At 40.0% G+C, this 25200-nt stretch overlaps 3 protein-coding genes across 5 annotated transcripts in view; 1 reads left to right on the forward strand and 2 right to left on the reverse strand.

Annotated features, from left to right (window-relative positions):
* LOC148354729 (serine/threonine-protein kinase NIM1) overlaps nucleotides 1–25200 on the forward strand; it is a 38434-nt gene that overhangs the window by 6423 nt on the left and 6811 nt on the right. Inside the window, exon 1 of one of the 3 annotated variants that reach the window (XM_088348795.1) lies at nucleotides 19994–20576. The exons of 1 other annotated variant lie outside the window; for it this stretch is intronic. In XM_088348795.1, coding sequence (XP_088204921.1) covers nucleotides 20567–20576 — 10 coding nt within the window. In that variant the 5' untranslated portion in view covers nucleotides 19994–20566. Of the gene's footprint in view, nucleotides 1–19993; nucleotides 20577–24043; nucleotides 24097–25200 lie in introns of those variants that run through there. One more of the 3 variants, XM_088348794.1, reaches the window with a different exon arrangement.
* On the reverse strand, nucleotides 11972–20415 carry pole4 (polymerase (DNA-directed), epsilon 4, accessory subunit). Its single transcript, XM_088348800.1, has 4 exons — nucleotides 20036–20415; nucleotides 12425–12509; nucleotides 12307–12348; nucleotides 11972–12223 (listed from the first exon to the last, which is right to left on the reverse strand). The coding sequence occupies exons 1-4, from the start codon at nucleotides 20264–20266 to the stop codon at nucleotides 12210–12212; spliced, it is 372 nt and encodes a 123-aa protein (XP_088204926.1). The 5' UTR covers nucleotides 20267–20415; the 3' UTR covers nucleotides 11972–12209.
* Nucleotides 17843–19980, reverse strand: LOC148354731 (general transcription factor II-I repeat domain-containing protein 2A-like). The gene is made up of 2 exons (XM_088350145.1): nucleotides 19456–19980; nucleotides 17843–19293 (listed from the first exon to the last, which is right to left on the reverse strand). Exons 1-2 carry the CDS (start codon nucleotides 19688–19690, stop codon nucleotides 17843–17845), a joined length of 1686 nt encoding a protein of 561 aa, XP_088206271.1. The 5' UTR covers nucleotides 19691–19980.

The following is a 25200-nucleotide window of genomic DNA, read 5'->3' on the forward strand; positions in this document are numbered from 1 at the left end:
AGAAAAAAAATTCTAAAAACAAAACAAAACTTGCTATAGTTGCGGTACCCATAGAATCTCAACAGCCTGTACATATCCTAATCCATGCGATTGTTTATGACCAAGTTGTCGTGTGCCTGGCACTCATTATAATGAGGTATAGAGGATATATGACCAAATTGTCCTACTGTCACGACCAGAACGGAATCAGGACCCACATGCGTAACGTTGACCACAAGTTTATTGAGATAAAGAGGTAGGGCAGCGCTCGTGAACCGGTGCACGCTGGACGCGGGAAACAATCCGCTCACAGAACCGGATCGTGTTCTGAATGCGGAAGTGGCTCTTCCAGAGCGGGAGATAGTGGTGTCGAAGACGGAAAAAACAGGTCGATAGCCGGGACAGGAGAGCAAAAACGTGTTCGGGATCAAAAACGCGTTGTAAGCCTGGATGGGAGAGCAAACATGGTCGGGGTCAAAAAACAGGTCGAAGCTGGAGACAAACGGGAAATCAGGAACAGACGGGTGAAAAAACGGGTGCAAAAAGCGTGACCGACGGGAGTCAGAGTCAAAGTGCTTGCCCTGTAGAAACAGAGTTTCGCTGACAGACTGACAGCAGGCGAGTGAAAGGACTGAGTTTAAAAAGGACGGGGAACCGATCAGGTAGCCTGCAGTGGCTGGCGCCAAACGAGCGGGCACAGGTGATGCTAATCAGTCATAATGACAGCTACAACTTCTTATTCTAATAATCAACTTAAACTATTTGAATCTTTCTAACAAGTAGAGTCAGCCGATTGAATATTATAGCGTGGTGTCAAGTGAGTAATTATCGGGTTTTCACTGTGACGTTATTTTTTGGCGATACCTATCGGCCAAATAGTTATCGTGCATCCCTTGAATACTGTATATACATTGTGTTTGTTTTATACTGAATGTCATACTTGCTTTGGCCTAGAAATTAATTCTGATTTCTCGAGTTTCTATGTATCCAAAATTTTAACAGGACTTCAAATATTTCATGCTGTTCACAAAGACTCTTTAATAAGTATGTTGTGGAACTACAGGTGGTTATTGGCGTACCGCCATTCACAAGTTAAACCTATTTTCTCCCTGGGCAAATTGAGGAACTATTCAAAGAACAAGGCAACAATAAGTCCCCTCAGGGGGCATTCTTTTTCGAGCCATGGAAGTAAAAATATGCGGCAAAGAGGCAAAGACGGAGCGCAAGTATGTCCGTGCATGTGCATCCAAGCATGCGTGTGTATGCGGGCACGCTTCGGGGACGGAGTTCAAGAATTTGACCCAAGAAATCAGGTTGGAATCTCAGCTGCAAAAACATACCTTCCACATGAACACAGGTCTGCTTGTGAGCCAGAGACATTTTCCGCATAGCTCCGCCGCCATTAAAATATCTCCTGTCAAGGTGTGCAGACTCACAAAAATGCGGGCAATCGAAAATAAAAAAGTTACAGTGGGACGCTAATGTTGTAAAGGGGGGTTGTGGTGAGGGACGGGGGAAGGGTGGTCTCCGGGAGAGGTTGCATGGCTGAAATCACAGCTTTAAGAGATCTCACCATACCTGGCAGGGATTTCCGAGGGATAAAACTCACAAGGGCAAATAGTTGATCTAATCTTTGCTATGAAAGTGCGTGATTCAGTGAACAAGCGATGTGTAAATAAATTCCACATTACAACATTCTGGGAATGATTTGGATCAGCTGAGGAACAGCATTCTTGCTCTTAATGGGTGTTTTTTCTTGCTTCATATTGGTCTCTGCGGTTCAAATTCAGCCAGAGGTGCCACATTGACACAGTAGTGTTTAACTTCGAATACCAAACAAGTGCAAAATTATCGTTGAAGATCTTGACCTACCCTGTCAGTGTTGAAAAATGAATCCTAATGGCGGTTAGCTGTTGGGGTGCTACATTATGGGGTCTATTTTCATGACTGGCTCATAATACGGTAGACCCCTGGGATACGGTGTCCCCACCTTACTATATTTTAACTTTACTGCATTTTTTTAAATACAGTAGACCACCGGTATATGCCATCCCCAATTTACAGTGTTTTCACATTACGGTGTGGAATATGATTTTTTTTTTTGGCCCCTCTTTACTGCACTTTCCCCACGATACAACATCAACAACGAAGTATTTTGCGTGTCCAAAAACTCAAACTTTGAGGTGCGTATGTAGAGTTACGCCGCTAAGATAACTGCCTGCTATTTATCTACGTCATACAAAATCATGGTCTGCTATTGATTTGCGTCACGGCGTTGTGAAAATGTCCATATGGTATTGGCTGAACTACCTTCCACAACGCCTTTATCTCTCTTCATTGACTTCAGAATCTCATGTGCTGTGTGAGTTAAATAAAAATTTTGTCTTTTTCGTAATGTATTTATTAGCTATGCAGTGATGCTATTGGGAAAAGCAAAAACATGGAAACGAAGATAAGGCCGCGATTAAAGCAAGGTAATCTTATGAGGGCGTCATAATCCTTTTTTAGTCTGATAAAGCTGTTTAGATTGCACTCCAAAAATAATAAAATCAAGTTAAAATCTTGTACATGATTTAACTGATTTTAATTAAAACTGTCTTATACAGACGCTCCCCAACTTCGAGTTACGGAAAATGGTAAATACAAACATTTTTTTCGGGATGTCGAAAAATACTTGGACATTGCTGTAAGTTAGATTTTGTATTGTGCACCTTTTTCTGATTACAGGACAGTACTGCAGTGCTTCTTTACGCCGCTACCGGCGAGTGGCGCTGTGAGGGTGTCAGAGTTATATATTAATATAAACTCATTGCTGGCAAAAATATTCAAGTCGAGACATTTATGAAGTTTAAAACTACTGCGCAAATGTAGTGAGCCCGGCCCGGCCGCCATCTTGCTTGGCCGCCCAGGCCGAACTGACACCGGGTCAGTAGGCATGGTTTACTGAAAGGTCGCACATGCGCAGTGAATGGATGGAGTCGCACATGAGTGCCACATTACAACGGAAATTAGACTGAAAACGTATTACAATGGAAATAGACTGATCTTTGAAACGTGCCTATGTGTGGGTGTGATGACTACTAGTATAAAAACATAAAAACAGGTTAATTACATAGCATGGGAGTCTGAGAAATACACAACTTAAAAATGAAATGAAATGAAATGATCTGCATTTATATAGCGCTTTTCAAGTCAATGACTTCCCAAAGCGCTTTACATTGTGCTTCACATTTCCCAATAGCGGCCGTGATCTGTGCAGCCCTGTAAGGCGCTAACCTGCTTATTGGGGGTAATTGGGGGTTCAATGTCTTACCCAAGGACACTTCGACATGTAACACGGACAAGCCGGGATTCGAACTGGGATCCCTTAATCCTAAAACGATCGCTCTACCTCCTGAGCTTACTTTACAGAGAGCTCCACGCCGAAGAAGAAATCCGGCTTCCTCTTCCTAGTTTGTGTGTTAACATACCATACTGTATCTGCAACGCGCTAAGACATTTTTATTGCTCGATATCTCGTGCATCCATTCAATATGGTTGGTGTAAAGTGTAAAGAAGAGGTGAGCCGTTTTTTTTTTTTAAATGAAAGTGGAATAAGAAAGATTGATGCAGTTGAGAAAATGTTTGGATCGCTTTTTTTCGGCCACTTTCTACCACGGAGGAGGATATCGCCTAACTCCTAAAGCTCATCTTTCAAAAGTAAGTTAAACTTGACTTTATTTATCTTTATAGAGCATATTATTTTATTTCATGTTTATTTTTTAGTACAAAACAATGTAAGTTACTTATATAAACCTTAAACATACATTCCATACAAAATATAGCACTGAAGCAACTAACGAACAAATTCAACTTATGAACGATCGTCCGGAACATGTCGTTCTTAAGTAGGGCAGCGTCTGTATTACTATAAAGGAAAAAAAAAAGTTTGAAAGTAGTGGTAACAATGTTTTGTTCTGATGGCAGATAATTTTTGCCCATTTTAGGGAACTAGTTTTGTTATTTTTCTAGAATAAAAAGACAAAAATATAGTAAAAATGTAAAAACTGGACAAGAATGTAATAAAATCCAATATTACTATCAGGCAGTGTAAATTGGCTAATACCCAATATTCATCTTCACCTCTTTGACCTGGACATGAGAGGTTTTTGGTTCAACTCCTGGATGAGCCTGCCATTAATATGACAAATATGTTGAATTCAGTTTGAAGTGATTCTAGGTCACACAAGGTTTTGTGTGCGTGTTTTTTAAAATGTATTATAATATTATATTTATCATTGAGGATTGACCAATATGGGTTTTTCAGGGCTGACGCGATTATTAGTATTAAGAGGAGGCTGATAACCAATATTTGGAGCCATTATTCATTTGCTGTTAAAGCTTAAAAATTGGCGTAAGAATTTTTTAATAATGGAAAAAAACCACAATGAATATTTGTCATAGATTTGAATAAAACAGCACTCTGAAAGCTCTTACAGTAAATAAATTAGAATTACAACACAACTAACTTGACTAATAGTAAATGGTCTGCATTCATGTAGCGCTTTTCAAGTCAATAAAGACTTCCCAAAGCGCTTTACAATGTGCTTCACATAATAAGTGTGGTATTCTTCTGCAGTCTCCCAAAGCCAGACAACACGATATGTTTAAAGTGTGTCTTAATTTGCAAACGGTAGATAGTCATATTTTAAATCCAATTAAACCAGGGTCAGGGCAGCACGGCGGCACAGTTCTCTGAGGTCATGAGATTTGGGGCGGCAGTAGCTCAGGAGGTAGAGCGCTCGTCTTGGGATCAAGGGATCCCAGTTCGAATCCCGGCTCGTCCGTGTTACATGTCGAAGTGTCCTTGGGTAAGACACTGAACCCCTAATACCCCCAATAAGCAGGTTAGCGTCTTACAAGGCTGCTATTGGGAAATGTGGAGCACATTGTAAAGCGCTTTGGGAAGTCATTGACTTGAAAAGCGCTATATAAATGGAGATCATTTCATTTCATCGAACCTCCTGTGTGGGTTTGCAAGTTCTCCCCGTGCTTGCGTGGGTTTCCTCCGGGCACTCCGGTTGCCTCCCACATTCCAAAAACATGCATGTCAGGTTAATTGGCCGGTTCAAATTGTCCCTAGGTGTGAATGAGCGAGTGACTTGTCTGTCTCTGTGCCCTGCGATTGGCTGGCAACCAGTTCAGGGTGTCCACTGCCCAAAGATAGCTGGGATGGGCTTCAGCGACCCTACTGAGGATAAGCGGTGCAGACAATGAATGAATGAATGAATAAACCAGGGTATCATTCACAACAATGCTCTGGTTACAGCGACAGTGAACAACTACGTACAATAAACATGCGTTACAATAAGTCTACTGTAGTATGCCATATAAAGCTTACGTGTGTTATTATAATATCACATGAACGCACCGCGAGTGAAGCTAGCGTAGTCGCTAATGTGCGCCATGATTTTGGCGTCTGTGGGTTTCGAAGGAGAAAGCACGGAGTCGGACTTCTTCTGAAAACCAGTGCAGGAAGGAGGCCGATTTGTCCTGCTCCCGAGTTCGGCCATTGTTGGCGCTGCGTGGGTAGGGACGTGCAGCGGAGAAACGGGAGCGAGCGACGAGGAAAGACACGCGGCGAAAGAGGAGACTGGCTAGTTGGCCACTAAGACTGAATTTGCATTGCGGTAAGGAGGCAAACATGGCGGGAAAACTAGGTCCGGCGAAACAACAACCGGAGAGTCATAGGGGGCTCGGGTGAGGCGATCAGCGGACGGTGCTGTAAAAGAAGCCTGGAATTTTCAAGATGCAACATGGAACTTGAGGAAATCAAAAAGTCACTCGGCTTTATGATGGACAAAATGGATATAGTCACCAAACAACAAAATACAATCGTGAGTTTAATGGCTGAAATAAAAGATCTAAAAAACGAAAACATGGAGAAGGACAAGAGGATTAATGCGCTAGAAGGACGTGTAGCAGAACTTGAACAGTACACCAGGATCAATGACATTTTTATCACCGGTCTGGACATCAAATCTCAGACACATGCCAAGGCTGTGGCAAATAAAAGTATTGAAACGGATGCTGATCAAGATTCTGCTGAGCAACAGGTCATTGCTTTTATGAGTAAAAAAGGGATATCTATCAATGCTGAGGACATAGAAGCATGCCATCCATTATCAAGAGGTGAGAACCGGCCTAAAGCAACCATTGTGAGGTTTGTCAACAGGAGAGGAAAACATGAAATCCTTAAGCAAGGAAAAAAAACAAAAAGGAACAATGAAATGAAATGAAGGAACAAATGTTTATTTAAATGAACACTTAAGCAAAAAAAACCTCTGACATTGCAAGACAAGCTCGATTTTTGAGGAAAACAAACAAGATACAAGGAACTTGGACTTCAAACTGTAGAGTATACATAAAGTTAAACGGCAATCCAGAAGAAGCAAAAGTACTTTGGATTTGCGAAATGCAGGAGCTGGACAGATTTGCCTGAAGGCCTGGATAGAGCGGTAAACACAATGTACAATCTCGGACAATGGCATCCTGGACAGACAACATGGACACCTTTATTACAGATCACAATAAAAAATCTATCATAATATATTAGGCCATGGTCTACCGGAACTGAGCATTATTGATCGCATTGACTGCAATAATTCAAGATTAGATGACTTTGATCCTGACCACAAATTTCTATCAACTTGCTCAAACAATTGCAAATATTATACTGGAATTGAATATAACACTTTTGTTAAATCTGAAGGGAAATTCTCAATAATTCACTTTAACAGTAGAAGCATGTACACAAATTTTGAAGACATCACTGAATGCTTACAGCAATTTGAGAACCCGTTTAGTGTCTGAAATGTGGTTCAGTGAGGAAAGGGGAGTTTATTTTGAATTAAACGACTATAATTTGAACTATGTAAATGGAACAAACAAAATAGGAGGAGGAGTAGCGAAGATAAAACAAAACATGTCATTTGTAATTGACAATTTACTTGAATGTCTTACAATAGAAATTATAAATGAAAAGAAGGAGAAATATTATAGTCAGTTGTGTATATAGATCACCGGGCTCAAATCTTGAAACTTTCACAAACTGGGCTGAAAAAACATATTCAACAAAAGCAAACAAGACACTATTCATCTGTGGAGATTTCAACATCGATCTAATGAATCTAAACAAACATAAAAACATTGATGACTATATTAATATAATGTACAGTATGAGTTTGTACCCAACTATATTAAGGCCTAGTAGAATCACTTCACACAGTGCAAAACTCATTGACAATATATTTACAAATAATATTGAATTTACAAACGTCAGCGGATTACTGGTTTGTGATATTTCTGATCACCTACCAGTATTTACAGTGCATGATGAAAAGGTTACTAGACAAGAATCAACAAAAGAATTTGTTTACAAACGAGTTAGAACTGAATAGACTATTATATCACGCTATGATGACTTAGTTAAACAAAACTGGAATGCTATATATGGTACAGGTGATGTGGATCGTGCGTTTGACATATTTTTCGAAATATTCCCCAACAAGTATAACAAAAATTGCCCAATGAGACAAACTAATATTAAGAATAAATCTGTAAACCATCCATGGATAACTAATGGTTTATATAATGCTTGTAAGGAAAAAAACACCTTGTATAGAACTGAGGAAGCCGAATCGCGTTATAAAACGTATAAAAACAAATTGATGGGAATATTAAGAGCGAGCAAGAAATCATACTATACCAATTTATTACATAATAACAAAAGTAATATCAAAGGTATTTGGGATATATTAAATAGTATAATAAAAGGAAAGAATGTAAGTCATGCATATCCAAACTATTTTATTGATAAGAACAGTGAAAATTATCATTTAAATGAAGTTGTGAACAATTTCAATAGTTATTTTGTAAATGTTGGACCAGAGCTCGCTGCAAATATCCCAGGGTGCAGTGGTAAACAATTTGAGTCACTGATAAAAATGAACTCCATTATAAATAGCATTGTGAAACCATTGACCTACATCTGTAATCTATCATTTCTAACAGGCAAATTTCCAAATCAAATGAAAAAAGCAAAAGTTATACCAATATACAAAAATGGAAACAAGCACATTTTTACAAACTATAGACCGGTATCTCTGCTTCCTCAGTTCTCTAAATTATAAGAGAGACTTTACAATAATAGACTAGAACAATTTGTAGATAAACAGAAATGTATTAATGATAGTCAATACTGTTTTAGAGCAAACAGATCAGCAACAGTGGCTATTATTGGTGCAGTAGAAGAAATCACCCATAGTCAGAAAAGAAGAGGTACGCAGTCGGGGTATTTATTGACTTAAAAAAAGAATTTGATAGATAGATAGATAGATAGATACTTTATTCATCCCCTAAGGGAAATACCATTAATCATAATATACTATTTTAAAAACTGGAAAAATATGGCATCAGGGGAGTGGCTTTGCAATGGATTCAATTATTTGACGGGGAGAAGCAATATGTAAAAATGGGAGAGTTGTCATCTGAATACTTGGAGATCTGTTGTGGTGTACCACAGGGTTTTATCTTGGGTCCAAAGTTATTTAATTTATATATTAACGATATTTTTAATGTTTCAAAACTATTGAAAATAATAATAATTGCAGACAACACTAATATTTTCTATTCAAATGATAACTATATTGATTTGGTCACCTGTATTAATCGTGAATTAATTAACCTAAAAGTATGGATGGATATAAATCAATTATCTTTAAATTTAAATAAAACCAAAGTAATATTCTTTGGTAATCGCAAGGCAAATCAAGATTTATAAGTAAAAATGGATGGTGAAATTGGGTTTTTAGGGGTCATAATAGACAATAAATTAAGCTGGAAAACACACATCAGACACATACAAACTAAAGTATCAAAAAACATTTTAATAATTAATAAAGCCAAATTAATTTTAAACTATAATGCATTGTATTTATTATATTGTTCTCTAGTTCTGCCATACTTATTGTGCTGAAGTCTGGGGCCATAATTACAAAAGTTCACTACAGCCCGTTTTTATCCTCCAAAAACCAATTGGAACCATACACAGGATAGGATATCGAGATCATACTAATATTTTATTCCTGCATTCCAAATTATTAAAATTAGATGATTTAGTAAAATTTTTCACTGCACAATAGCTATTTAAGGTTAACAAAAATATAGTGCCAGAAAACATCCCTAAATTATTCATTCGGAAAGAGGGAAAATAAAATTTAAGGGGCTGTAGTGAATTCATAATCCCAAAGGTGAGAACCACCAGGAAAAGTATGTGTGTGGAGTCAAGCTTTGGAATGGATTGCAAGACGAGGTCAAACGGTGTCCAACTATTCACTTGTTCAGGTTTAGATACAAAGGAACATTCCTGGCGGAAGATTGGGAATAGTGTGTCTAGTTTACTTTGTGTTATTGTTGCTATTCTTATATCTAAACTGTTATTATTAATATTACAATTTTTGTTATATCATTGTTATATTGGGTGGGGAAGATGAAGGGGTAGGTAATATAAGCATTTGCTTCTTACTACCCCTTTTCGAATATATTATGTCACGTTATTTTGTTGTTGAGTTGTTTTTATTTTGATGTTCGAATAGTTTTCATTCATTCATACATTCATTCATATTATAGCGTTTAGCTTCATTGGTTCGCCTCTAGTGTTGGTGACGTTCTCAGGGTTCAGCATGGCTGCGCAGTAGTAGGCGCGTGTGCGGCACAGTTCTGAGGTCATGGTAGCAAACCTTCCTGTGTGGAGTTTGCATGTTCCCTCTGTGCTTGCGTGGGTTTCCTCCGGGCACTACGATTTCCTCACACATTCGTGTCAGGTTAATTGGCTGGTCCAATTTGTCCCTAGGCTTGAATGAGCGAGTGAGTTGTCCGTCTCTGTTTGCCCTCTGACTGGCTGGCAACCAGTTCAGTGTGTCCCCTGCCCACTACCCAAAGATGGCTGGGATGGGCTCCAGCACCCTGCAACCCTACTGATAAGCGGTGCAAATAATGGATGGATATATACAACGATCGCTTTTTTTGTTTTAATCATGTTAATGAATATTTCTTAATAAACCAATCATACTGACTACTATCACAACACTCATTCTATCGGAAGGGCAGCGAGGAAAATCAAAGTTTGCGGAGTAGCTACTGAATGGGCGATATTAGAAAATATTGAATTTGTCGAGCGGCTTTAGCCAAAATTATGGAACAAAGTGACGTTAGCCTGCATGGCCAGCTGCAGAAGTTGACACTGGAGGACGCAGCAATGTTTATTTACACGTGCAGCTTACAATAACAATTGGGGCTGGTGGCAAGCTAAAGCTTGCAGCCAAGTGGCTAACAGGAGTGACCAGTGAAGGAAACAGTGGACTGAATGTCACACACAAAGCATGTGTTCACAAAATGAGCTCTGTAGTGTTAGCACATTAACATTAGCCAAAGATTGGCTACATGACAGAGGGGAAATATCTTGTTTGTGTAAGCTCTGTTGAGCTTCTGCTTTGACGTCGTTCTTCACTTCTTTCCTACTCGTATGCCATATGAAAAATAAGCAGTACAGACCTGCCCCTTAATAACATCCAGCTTCACCTGGCTCACCTCACTTTAAACATGACGTCATCACAACATACCGAAAATGCTTTCTTGTTTATTTTCGCACAAGTGAAATGTAGCCATCAGGCCAACCTATCCTTAAATGTTCATCTAGTGAGAGGAATTAGATCTTCTTTTCACCTGAGATTGCCTTCTTGGAGTGTCTTTATTGCCCGTGAAAATAAAACAACATTCAGTCTTTCAGGATTAGATTATGTATTTTTCTTTGTATCAGGAAGACATTCCCCAGTAGGGAGTGGACTGGTGCACTCTTGAAACCAAACGTCTATGATTCTCACAGTTTTGTTTCATCAACGGCCGAAACACTAAACCAAGAAAATCAGCTTAAATACACTCGGACATTTATTTGGAAAATTTATAACGCAACAACCAGCGGGGGCTTGACTGTACCTGGAGTGTGAATGATGGATGTGTTTAATGAATGAGGTCAGCAAAAACAACACGCAGAAATCTTAGAACATTCCTAACCCGCACTTGGAACTTGTGAGGTTTTTCTCAGCATTTTTAATCTTAAGTATTTCTATACAGTAAACTCCCTGAAGTCACATCACACCAAATGTAAATACAATTTTTTTCCTTTAAATGTATCTTTATTACGTTATTTAATCCTATACACATATACAGTATTACACATTAATAGTACTGACTATATACTTTTTTAAATGTAAATTTTTTTTAACTAGGTATTGGGGATTCAGAGCCAATCATCATAGGTGTTTATCTGCCGCCATACAGTAAATTAACTTTTCGATCCATACCGGATTCCTATGGATTAATGTCGTATGCTGACGCCTACTGTATAAATATTATACGGGTTGGTGACCCCTAGGAACACCTGAGTAGCCAACTGGCTGATTCAGCTTACCAGTGATGGGTCATTGTGGTTTTCTAGGAAATTTGATTTCTTATTGACATGATCAGTGTCTTTAAATACATAAATTATCCTAGAATTTTTTTTTAAATGTGCATATAATTTACGTAAATCCGATAGTTTCCCCATAACAGGCAGATGTTTTAGTGACATAGCCCATCTGAACCCTACTTATAATAATTACAACCTGGTAGAAAGATGATAATTAAACAGCGATAAGAGGTTTTATTTTAGAAATGCATACCAAACGGATAGCACTTTGCGCGAATCAGTAACAAAAACTAGCTCTCAGAGTCAAAAGGGTTGGTTACTATTAGACTACGAATAAATATAGGACATGTACAAACATGTCCTAAAAGAAAAAAACAAAGTCAGCACCTTGGACAGCGAACATTTTAACCATTTGTGTGAGTCCAGAATGTGTACACTAGCAAAAATTTTGAATCCATACTGGTAAAGACTCATTATCAGACAAAGTATTTGCAAACTGATTTAATTCACAAATAACATTACCTTTATTTACTAACTAATTTACACTTGTAATGGCCTCATGTTTCCAATGCAACAAATATCATCCCTCCATTAATAAACAACAAAAAACATTGACACATATTCAAATTCTGGGAAAAACAAAACCAGTAGTAGAGATTTTAGACTGTATCCTGTCTATGAAAATTAAACCAGTTTTTGGTGCGCTCATCTTCTCAGGAGCTTTTTAATCCAACGTTCCTGCCAAGGAAAAAACAAAACAAAACAAATGATTTAAATGATTAAACCATTTCTGCCGAAAGGAGAGGAGAAAAGAAACTCACCTTCCAGAAAAGCAAATTCATCTACGGCCTCGATTGCATTGTCTGTCAAAAAAACGACAAGTCATTTTTGGGACTGTACCTCGTATTTCGACCGATTATGATTGCATGTGGTTCTTACCTAAATCTTTTCTTTGTAACGTCTTTCTTTTTCCCTGCTGTGCGTATACCAAAGCGTCTTTTGCGATCATCTCAACAAACAACTCCTGTGGGGAAAACTGTTGAGTCAAAATTAAAAAGCCAAAAGAAAGAAACATTTCCGCCTGAATTTGGGTGTTCACTCATAGTAGACCCCTGGGATATGGCGACACCGCCTTAAGACGCTTTCACTTCACGGTGTGAATACAATCTTTTTTTAGACCCTCTTCTTCATCCCCCCACTTTATGGCATCAATGACAACTTCTTTGTGTTCTTTAAAACAAATAAAATCTAGACTTTGTATTTCATGCTGTAATATGGGGTCTAAAGTAGTGATATATGCAGTTACACGTGTTTGCAGAATAAAAACCTGATGATGTTCTATAATTGCCAATAAATCCATTAAATGTGTAAAGTTTTAGGTACAGATGTGAACGCCATCACACTTTTAATCCTCAAATACTTTTTAAATTGTCATGTTTAAAATTATTTTACTGTATACGATATTTACTCACAGAGTGTCATTACTAGAAAAAAAATCATTCTTTTAAATATAATAGCAATTCAAACTAGTTTTTTGCATAGTACCTGCTGTTGTAAAGGTAAGAGTGATCATTCTCCAGCCAGCAGAGGGAGCTTTTATTCAATGAATTACAATCTAATGTAATACACTAGTTCACCTTTTTATTATCACTTAAAACAAAAAAAATATATTTATTTTCTTGACTGGAAAAGAGTGGAATACCCCTCTAAATATTCAAAGTAATAATATCACATATATTTGCTTCTTTTTTCTTTTGATTAAAAATTAGCAAACATTTCAAATTCTAAAATTATTAATAGCTGTATAGTTCTCAATTAAACAAGATGGTTGAACTTTGTGGTAAACTTTTGTCAATGATGTTATTGTATGCGGCGCCTTGTAGAAAAGTCTATTCACTCACGCCAAAACATCCAAATCATGTGAGATCTAAACCGCTCACAGCAACAAGTAATATCAAGGTCAGCTTTATTGTCAATTCTGCAGCATAAACAGATAATTGAAATTGCGAATATCCAGACTGCTAAAAATATATGACACAATTGCTCCTGTATTTGTTCTTTTTAATGTTTCCAAATGGCAAACATTGCAAATTAAAAAAAATTCTATTGCTGTAAAGTTTTATACTAAATGTAAATGTTCTGCATTTATATAGCACTTTTCAATTCAATGAAGACCTCCCAAAGCACTTTACAATGTGCTTCACACTTTTCCCTTATACAAATTAACTAACTAACCGATAGCTGCGTCAGCCATGCAAGGCAACTACAGTAAGACCTTGGTTATTGTGGTTAATGGGGACCAAAACCACCCGCGATAAGTGAAAATCCGCAAAGTAGCGGCGCACCTTCAAAAAAAAAAAAAAAAAAAAAAAAAAAAAAATTATATATATATATATATATATATTTTTTTTTTTTTAATATTATTTTTTAGACCCGGTTAATGGGGACCAAAACCACCCGCAAAAAAGTGAAAATCTGTGAAGTAGCAACGCCCCTTCCCAAAAAAAATAAAAAAATCTCATCTCATCATCTGCACCGCTTATCCTTATTATTCGCGAGCAAGCCCCTAACCCGCGGCGCGGGTACTTTCGGGCGCGATACGCACGACACTGCGAAGCTCTGAATCCGCGAACGTTGAACCGCGAAGTAGCGAGGTCCCACTGTACCTGCTATCGGGGGCATTAGGGATTCAGCATCTTGCCCAAGGACACTTCGACATATAACAAAGAGGAATCTGGAATCAAACCTGCGACCTCTTGATCCCAAGACGAACGCTCTACCTCCTGAGCCAATGCCTTCCCTGTCTCTACCCGCCTCAGTCTTTCCCTCTCTCTGTCTCGCTCTCTCAGGTGTGTCTCCGTCTAGTTATTTCTGTGTCTTTATCCCTTTCTCACTCTGTCCATCTGTTTTTCTCTGTCTCTTCCCCCTTCTCCCTGTCCCTTTATCTATTTCACCTTGGCTCATATTTAAAATTAAATTTCGTGGTCTTTTTTGTAATGATGACGTAATGAGCAGCCAGCTCCTAAAAGTAAATCAAATACTAGACATTCTTGATTACCCAGATATAATAGAGGAGGATGGGCTACTGCTATTCTTATCTCTGCCATGGAAAGTTTGTACCATAATGTCAATAGTTCAATAAAGTTAACAGATAGCATGTCTCCCAGGTTCAGAGTTTGTAGAGGGATTCGACAGGGTTGTCCAGCTTTACCATATATTTTTCTTTTGGTGGCCCAGTTATTAGCTGACCACATCAATTCTGGTCAAATCATTGGTATCAATGTCTTAGGTAAGAAACTTTCAATCGTTGCAGATGACACAAAGCTCTTTCTTTGAGTTGAAAAACAAGTTTCTTGTGCAATAAATACGATTAATAGGTTTTCCACAGCTTCTGGTTTATGCTTGAAACTTAGTAAATAAGAAATCATGCCTATTAAAAAAATGTTCAGTCACTTCTATCTGTAATATTCCTGTAAGATCTGAACTCGTCTACCGAGGGATCACAATAACCAAGGACCAGCTAAAAAAAAACTGCTTTGAACTTTAATCCCATCATTGAAAAAATAAAGAAGAAATCAAACCAGTGGCTATTCCAGGATCTCTCTTAGAGGTAAAGTGCCCCTGTCTAAGGCAGAAGGATTTTTTTGGGTTAACGTACACCTCTCAAATTCTGTCTTTGGGCAAGAAATTGTTGTCGGAAATTGACAAGCTGTTTTCCAAATTAATGTGGAAAATTGTGGAGCACTCTATCTATCTATCTATCTATCTATCTACCTTGCTCATATCCCTCAAGAGGGGTGACCAACAGCAAGACACACAAATACAATAACAAAGAAAATAAAAGGGAAATAAATAGAAAAAAAAAAACAAAAAAAACCCCCACAACATTTTTTGGACCATCGCCAACCCAATTGCCCAAACACCCAAACAAGTTAGGCACCTCGGCACCCAAGTTGGTCATGCTTTCGTCCCTCCAGATGAAATGGGACACCAGAAAGCGGCCATGTCACTCGGGTCAGGGTGACACGACACACTCTTTTGTTCAACAGCAGGGCCCGACAGCTTTCACTGGTTTACCCCTGCCGCATCATACGGGTGCCCAGCTCATCCTTAGGAACGCGTCCACAATCCCACTATACTTTCACAACACCTCTCCACTCCTTTCTATTACCAACAAGAGCTCTAGCTTCCATTATATTTAGACCTCTTTCCTGCAGTGCACTCATAACACCATCCATCCACATCAATCGCAGCCTTCCTCTTATCAACACACTACTCCAGTTCTGTCTCTCATAATTTCATTTCTCAGTCTATCCAATCTTGTCACTCCTAACATAGTCCTCAAACACTTCATCTCAAAAACATTCAACTTCCTTCTTAAATCTGCATTCAGGCTCAAAGTCTCTGCACCATACAACACAGTCAGCACAATCACACTCTTATACGGTCCCCTCTTAACATCCATACTCATACTCTTGTTGTTCATCACTCACCTCAGAGCACCCAAAACCTTGCTTCCTTAAATCACTCTGTGCAATACCTCACACTCCATTCCACCAACTGCAGCCACATCACAACCCAAGTACCTAAAGCTTTCAACTTCTTCCAGCACCTGTCCATGCAACCTGATTTCTAACGTGGAGAACTCACCACATAAAAAATATGGTATTGCTGATGACTACGCAAAGAGAAGTTTACATTTTCTTGATTTTGAAAGTTTAAATATGTTGTCATGATTACCGATGTGATGCACCTGTGCCCGCTCCTTTGGCGCCAACTGCCTCGGACTCTGATTGGCTCCCTGTCCCTATTTAAACCCACTCCTATCTGTCCCCTTTTATCGGTCCGTCTGCGAACCTCAGTTTACTCTAGGCAAGCCTTTTTGACCCTGACTCCCACCTGATCCTGACCACGTCTACTCTCCTCTCCTGGCTTTCGACTCGTTTCCGACCACGTTTTTGCTTTCCTGTCCTGGCTACTGACCAGTTTTTCGGTTCCTGACACCGCTCGCTACGGACGTCCCACTTCCGCGTTCAGATTGATCTCCCCCAGCGATCACCGGATCGTGGGCGCAACTCTTTCCTTTTTTCCAATGAAACTGAGAGAAACGTAACACAAGTGGGTCGTGTCTCCGTTCTGGTCTTGACAGTTGTTTAAAATCAGTTGGGTCTTACAATTTATCAATAACCCAGATTATATCTGGAACATCATACTCTTCCATAATTTGTCAAAACGGTCGCATACAATTCTTCTTGCCTTGTAATTACAGTATTGATAGAATCCCCATAAATATTATATTAGTGGGGATTTTACGGTCTTGTTGTAAGATAAATAATTTTATAAAGCACTTTTCGTGCCAATATTTTGCCTGCACAGTGCTTTACAAATAAATTTGAATTGAATGTGTATGGAAGGATGTACAGTTTGCATTATTATTTAATAAGAGAACAAAAAAACATCACGTTGATTCACGCCGAAGCCTCGCGAGATATAAACCAGAAAATATCCAGTGGCTTTTTGTACCGTGGCTTTAGAGGTGATAGACACAGACTCCTAAGAAATAATCTTAGAAACATATCTTCATTGGTTTTTGTCTTGTAAATATTTTCCAAAATATTTACAGCTTTAAAAAAAATACAGCTTTAAATATGTAGGAAATTCATCTTGATGACGTCACGAGAGGGAAAAACATGCATGGGAAATCGCGTTAATTCACGCTCAAACCTCGCAAGATCTAGACCAGGGGTCACCAACCTTTTTGAAACTGAGAGCTACTTCACGGTTACTGAATCATACGAAGGGCTACCAGTTTGATACGCTCTTCTGAAATAACAAATTTGCTCAGTTTGCCTTTAGTTATACATTATTTATAATGATTAGTAATACTCACCTATGTAAAGACACTGATCATGTTAATGATTTCTAACAATGATTATCAAAAATGACAACAAGGTGGGAAACAGATATCAATATTCAACACTTTATCTCTATTAATCACAGTATTTGTTACATTTTCAGATGATCACTTACATCACTACATTTTAGCAAAAAATATCCCATTTGCACAAGCCACTGACATGCCCTGTTAACAAATCATGAACTATGTTGCAACATGTTTCAAAAAGTTAACAATTATGTAATGTTAAACAAAATCAACTTACATATTTTTAAATATGTAATACATTTTTTATTTCACATTTTGAACTAATGGCCAAGTCTGTGTTATGTTTAACAAAATTATAACTTTTAAATGTCATGAACACACTTTTAAATTGAACACAATTCTTCAATATTTTAATTCAACTTTGCCATGGCACTACCATGTTGTCACTGACTACATCTGGTATCCGTCCTTGGTTAGTGGGAAGACTGGCATTGCATGCTGTTCACCAGTGTGTTGTAATCTGGTGTGTAACTTGACACTGCAACTGTGAGTGAGTCTCTCAGATGTGCATCAGTGAGGCGTGTTCTGTGTTTGTTTTTGATGAAGTTCATGTCAGAAAATGCTGATTCACAGAGATAGGTTGAGCCAAACAGGCTGGCAACCTTCATGGCTGCTGTGCATACTCCACTGTACTTCTCTGTGTCAACAAGGCGCCAAAAGTTTGGTGCAGCCTGGTAGGCTTTGAGATGGAGATCATTTTGCAATGTTATAATTTCAATCTCCACCTGTCCAGCATCCAAGTTGAACGTTGCACTTAACTGCTCAGCAAAGCATGTTGTGTCCCCATTCATGAAAGGGTTGGAAATGAAGATCACACATGGTTCAAGCTGATGAAGGTCACAAAACCTATTCTCAAACTCTTGCCCAAGTCTGTTTATTACTTCAATGTACTTTTCTGCCACTTTTTCAAATGTCTCAGATGTAGAAGCATTGTCTTTCAGCACTGACTGCACAGAGGGAAAGTGCAGAACTTTTTTTCTCTGTAAATCTGCAGAGAATGCATTCATTTTGGCTTTAAATGCATTTAAAGCACTTATCATATCGACAACAGTCTTACCTTTGCCTTGCAGCTGGCAGTTCAGGAGGTTTAATTTCCCAGTAATGTCCACCAAAAATGCAAGGTCAAGTGTCCACTCTGTGTCCTCTAGCAGTGAGACATCTTCGCCTTTGGACTGCATGAACTCTTTGATTTCACGCAAAAGAGACAAAAAACGATGCAAAACTCGTCCTCTGCTGAGCCATCTGATTTCTGTGTGTAGCAGTAGGTCCCCATATTCTGCTGACATCTCCTCTAATAGTACCTTGAAAATCCTGTGCTGCTTTGCTTTGGAGCGGATGTTGTTTATGATTTTCACAACGGGAGTCATCACGTGCCCAAAGCCGATCACTTTCGCACACAACGCCTGCTGGTGAATGATGCAATGGTAATGCAGAAATTTGGGGAAGTCTGGGTCACGTTTACAGTGAGCGATGAAACCTGTCTGTCGGCCGACCATAGCAGGAGCCCCGTCTGTTGTCACCGCTACCAGCTTTTCCAATGGCACCTTTTTCTGCACGAAAAACTCCTTCACCGTGTTATAAATGTCAACTCCTCTCGTAGTTGTCTTTAAGGGCAGTAGTGTCAGGAGTTCTTCTTTTGTGGAGAAATCATTAAACACCATCCGGATAAAAACCAATAACTGCGCTGTACTGCTGCTGTCCACGGACTCATCGCACTGGAGGCTAAACCACTTGCACTTCGCCAGATCCTGCTCCAACTGATCGACCAAGTTACTGGACATAGCTGATACTCGTCTTGCCATCGTAGATGCCCCCAGTTGGACGTCGGAAAGAGTGGAGATTAGGTCGCTTCCATTTTTCTCGTCTTTAAATACAGTGTTAGCAATTAATAACATCGCTTCTTTGACAACTTCTCCATCTGTAAATGCCTTTTTTTTCTTGATCAGAAAATGTGTAGCTCTAAACGAGGCTTCGGTTGCTTTTTGTGAGTTTTTGGCCGGCCTCGTAAAAAAAGACTGTTGCTTACCCAGAGCGGTCTTTAGCTCACGGGCTTTTTCTGCCCGTAGGGCGCTTGCAGGTGGATATTTATCATGGTAGCTTTTGTGACACGTATTGAAATGTCTCTCCACATTGTGCCGTTTTGCTGTCGCCACGGTCGTCCCGCAAATCAGACACACGCAGGTTTCTTTTACAGTCGTAAAAAAGAACTCCTCTTCCCATTCACTGTGAAAGAGATACGTTTTCTTTCTTTTTTCTGCCATGTTTTTGGGGTACGAAAGTGCATACAGCGCCCGCTAGCTTACTCTCCACATCCCACAAGCTCTACTTTACTGCCCATAGGTAAATATTGTGCGCGTTAACCTTAAAGTATTTTTAAGATAGTATTTTTTAAATCTATATACATACAAGTGTGATTAAAAAAATAATAGCAACAGAACAAAATTAATTTTTAGACGCAGCTCTCTATGAGATGTGCTATTTTTGGAACAGGCCCGCGGGCGACTCATGTGGTCCTTGCGGGCGACCGGGTGCCCGCGGGCACCGTGTTGGTGACACCTGATCTAGACCAATCAATGCAACAAGGGATATCCAGTGTGTTTTTGTACCGTAGCTTTTGCGATGATGAAGACGGACTCCTGGCTGGCGAGGGACACATCCGGGTCGGTCTTCATCAAGGCCTTGATGCGGGTCAGCGGTAGTTTTGACAAGCGGTTGTGGACCACCGAGGCTCCCGGAACCGTCGCCTGCTGCTGTGCGACCTCCTCGGGTGCCTCGGCCGCACGACTCTCCTCTTCGGGCTCCGCGTGCGGGACGTTTGCCGCCACCTTGGCTGCCATTTTATAAAACCGCTCGTTAACTTTCACACGATAGAAAAACTAAATTGTTTGTTTTCCACGACATGTCACAAGACACCAGAAGAAACGAAGAAACATGTGTTTCCGTTGGGTTGTGATCTCTGTGTACTCTGATTCGTCAGAAGGAGTTGCGTAAACCCTGCCTTTTCCTTACCCGCCAATTTAGTAGTCGTGAACGATTGGGTGGATTGGAAGCAAGGACGTTACGATTGGCTGGATACAGACGTCGATCAAATAAAGAGTCTTCCGGTTTGGACTACAATAAGCGTCAGAAGTTCATGCATGTGGAAGAGTAATGTATTTTTTGTCAATGTTCTCAGTTCTAAATATAATTATTTATATTGTTACCGATCACAACGCAGTGCACATTTTTATAGCAGGAACATACAATTTTGCATATTAAGCATTATTTTTTTTCCCTGTGAAAAATACGATACCAAAAGTAAGAATGTATTTTCTGCTGATAGGCCATGGTTTATTTATTTATTTATTTTTAGTTTGATTTCCCTCTTTGATATTGTATTATTTCCACTTTTTTACTTTGATTGACACATTACTTTTTTTGCCCCATATAACGGTTGTTGGATAATTATTAACTTGAATTCTGTAGAGCTAGAGTTGTCTTCATTGTTATTGATCATAAAGTAGTGTACAGTGTTTATAATGATATTAGATAAGGCACTCCAAGGCTGGTTTGGGTTGGGATGGTTCCCTTAACCACTAGAGTCGTGGGGACACCATTTACTGTGGTGTGTCTTGGGCTGGTGGCGCCCATCCCTCTCCAGTCCAGGGTAATCGTCATAAAAGACAAGAATAAATATGGGTTTGAAATAATATTTAGATGGGTAGGTAAAATCTCCAAGATAGTGGTTATCCTCACCCTTGAGTACTGCAGCTGTCCTTCCCCCTCCACCTCTGGACACTAGCATGGATGACATCCCCCCACTAAAAATAACTGCAGCCCAGGTGTGTGGAGAGCTGAGAAGGCTGCGAACCAGCAAGGCAGCTGGTCCGGATGGAGTATCCCCCCGACTGCTGAAAGCCTGTGCGTCTGAGCTGGGAGACCCTCTACAGTGCGTCTTCAACCTGAGCCTTGAACAGGGGAGGGTCCCTCTGCTGTGGAAAACATCCTGCATCATCCCAGTCCCAAAGAAATCAAGACCTGAGGAACTCAACGACTTCAGGCCGGTCGCCCTGACATCACATGTGATGAAGACCATGGAGCGGCTGCTGCTGCACCACCTGAGACTACAGGTCCGTCACGCCATCGACCCACTGCAATTTGCTTACCAGGAGAAGGTGGGAGTGGAGGATGCTATAGTATACATGTTACACCGATCCCTCTCTCACCTGGATAGGGCGAAGGGGGCTGTGAGAATTACATTTTTGGACTTCTCCAGTGCCTTCAATACCATACAGCTTCTGCTACTGAGTAGGAAACTGACAGAGATGGGAGTTAGCTCACACCTTGTAGAATGGATTACTGACTACCTGACAGGCAGACTCCAGTATGTGAAACAGGGGTGCTGTACATCGGACACTGTGGTTAGCAGCACAGGATCTCCGCAGGGGACCGTGCTCTCTCCGTTCCTATTCACTCTATATACATCGGACTTTAAGTACAACTCTGAGTCCTGCCATGTGCAAAAGTTTGCCGACGACACTGCGATCGTGGGATGTATCAGAAATGGGCAGGAGGAGGAGTACAGGAAATTGATTCAGGACTTTGTCCGATGGAGCGACGCAAACCACCTGCACCTAAACACCACCAAGACCAGAGAGATGGTGGTGGACTTCAGGAGAACCAGAACTCACCCGGTTCTTGTAACCATCAAAGGAGAATGTGTAGAATTTGTCCAGACCTACAAATACCTGGGTGTGCAGCTGGACAACAAACTGGACTGGACTGCCAACACAGAAGCTCTATGTAGGAAAGGGCAAAGCCGACTTTACTTCCTCAGAAGGCTGGCCTCCTTCAAAATCTGCAAAAAGCTCCTGAAAATATTCTATGAGACAGTAGTGGCAAGCGCCCTCTTCTATGCGGCAGCGTGTTGGGGAGGCAGCGTCAAGAAGAAGGATGCCTCTCGTCTCAATAAACTGGCTAGGAAAGCGAGCTCTGTTGTGGGTAAAGAGCTGGACAGCCTAACAACAGTAGCTGAGAGACGGGTACTGAAAAAGCTGCGGTCAATCATGGACAATCCATCGCATCCACTACACAGCATTATCTCCAGACAGAAGAGCAGTTTCAGCGACAGACTGCTGTCACTGTCTTGTACTACGGACAGACTGAAGAGATATTTTCTTCCTCATGCCATGAGGCTCTTTAACTCTACCCGGCAGAGTAAAAGCCCACAGTAAACCACACCACCTACATTGCATATTACCGAATCTTATTGCAATATGTATTCTGTGTAGCACTATTTAGTTATTCTATATAACACGCTACAGTGGGTATTTGCACGTCACACTGGGTATTTGTATATTGTATTCTTCTTGCTTTATTATTGTATTGTTCTCAGCTCAGGGATGCTGCTGGAAATCTGAATTTCCCTTCGGGGATGAATAAAGTATCTATCTATCTATCTATTTACTGGCCTAAATTATATGTGTGTGTGTATCCCTTAACCACTAGGGTCGTAGGGGTACCATTTCCTGTGGTGTGACTCGGGTAAGTACAGCCTAGTGGCGCACATCCCTCTGCAGGGCAACATATGTTTCCACCCGGTCTTGAACTGGGGACCTTTTGTATGTGGTGAAGGTGCTGATCACGCACTACGGAATTAAACTAAAAAAATGCCAGACACTCTGGATTATGAACAAATCAACTGAAATATTGCATGTCTTGTTATTTTAACATTGCTGATTATGGCTAAAACATCCCATCCAAATATAGCGCTGAGCCATAGTCAGGAATTAAAAATAATAAAAAGGCTTGCAATATTTTAGTTGATTTATAATTAATCCAGAATATATAACATTTTTATATATGCATTACCAAAAATAAATAGCTATTTCAATATTCTAATTTTCCGAGACAGTCCTGTATGTACATCAAACACATGCAAAAACAAAAAAAGAGTGTATATAAGTATATTTCTATGTATAGTCAATATCCATTCCATCCATTATCTGCACCGCTCATCCTCAGTAAGATCGCGCGGGTGCTGAAGCCCATCCCAGCTACCTTCAGGCAGTGGGCAGGGGACACCCTGAACTGGTTGCCAGCCAGTCATAGACGGATAAATCACTCGCTCATTCACACCTAGGGACAATTTGGACTGGCCAATTAACCTGACATGCATGTTTTTGGAATGTGGGAGGAAATCGGAGTGCCCGGAGGAAACCTATGCAAACACAGGGAGAACATGCAAACCCCGCACAAGAAGGCTGGTAGCTGGATTTGATCCCATAACCTCAGAACTGTGCCGCGGACGCGGTAACACTCAGCCGCCGTGCCGCCTGTATAGTTAAAATATTGCACATATTTGTATATTAATGCCAACTTAATTAAGATACACATTATGTAAAACACAGACAACAAAAATAACAGGACAAAAACATAAGAATCACAACATACACAAAGTTTGCAAAGAAAACAATGATCAAAGCCACTTTAAAAAAAGGAAAATGAAAATACCGCAAGAAATGTATATGCAATTTCCATGCTTGCAGCTGGTGCCGCACAGCCAATGAACATTGCACTAATACACTGCCCTAATAGGATTGAGGTTCATCTCATAAAACTGCACTCACCATGTCCAGTCAGGTGTTAACTGCGTGAAGGAACAACATGAAGAACTCGCAGCATGCAGGTACTGTATTCCTTCCTGGAAAATACAAATGTAGTTTTCATTAGACTTCACATGTACACTATTGTTATTCCTCTATCCTTAAGTTTATTAGCTTAGAGCTTTAACAACAACATAATATTGTGTGTGGTTTTGATGCATAGTTTTTAGACGACACAATTTACTCTAAATAGATTAGAATTGTGGTTTATGGCCATACTACCCTGGGCCCGATCTCAAAAACTGAGCAGCGTCAGGCCTGCTGAGTACTTACATCCTGGGAGTGCCACAACCCCACGGCGTGGTAGTCCACGGTTAAATTCCTGCTACCGCAGCTTCCCCGTGCAGAATTTGCATGTGCCGTCTGAGCTTGCGAGGGTTTCCTCCAGCCACTCCGGTTTCCTCTTTCATTCCAAAAACATGCATGTCAGGTTAATTGGCCGTTCTAAATTGTCCCTACGTGTGACTGAGGGACTGAGTTAGCTGTCTCTTTGTGCCCTCCGACTGAATGCAACCAGCTCAGGCTGTCCCCTTGCTCAAAGATGGCTGGAATGGGCTCCATCGACCCTAGTGAGGATAAGTGGTGCAGAACATCAATGGATTGAATAAAATTGTCTTTAATTTCAGATTTTTTTTCACAGATTATTTCATAACTGAGTGATTTTGAAAAGAAGTCTGGAAGAATTCATTAAATATTTAAAGCCACATGTTTTATTCATTTCTCATGCCTGTTAGAAATCAAATTATCAAGAAAATACCAACGACTCATCACTGGTGAGCTAGTTTTTGAACCTGTCCGCGGGTTACTACTTGTTCTTGGGAGGCGACATGGTGCCTGCGGTGTTTGGCCAGCCAGCATTGTCACAGTTCGGGTTTTAACGGCACTTTTCAATAAAGGCGAGGCGAAGGTTGCAAGCAGCCCACGCCCACGTGTGAGCAACCCTAACAAAAGCTCACAGAAGAGGGTGCTGTTTTCTTTAGGTCACTATGATTAAGCACCAAAAAAACAATCACGCAAAATGCACTTTTCTTTTGAAATCGAAAATTGCATCAGAATTAATACTGGTCTGACAAATTGCAATTAGGTTGTTTTTTTTCTCCCCAAATCAATCATATCTCCAATAAATA

The sequence above is a fragment of the Urocampus carinirostris genome, chromosome 12 (genome assembly GCF_059441175.1).
Source record: "Urocampus carinirostris isolate Australia breed hairy pipefish chromosome 12, RoL_Ucar_1.0, whole genome shotgun sequence".
Taxonomy (NCBI): Eukaryota; Metazoa; Chordata; class Actinopteri; order Syngnathiformes; family Syngnathidae; genus Urocampus; species Urocampus carinirostris.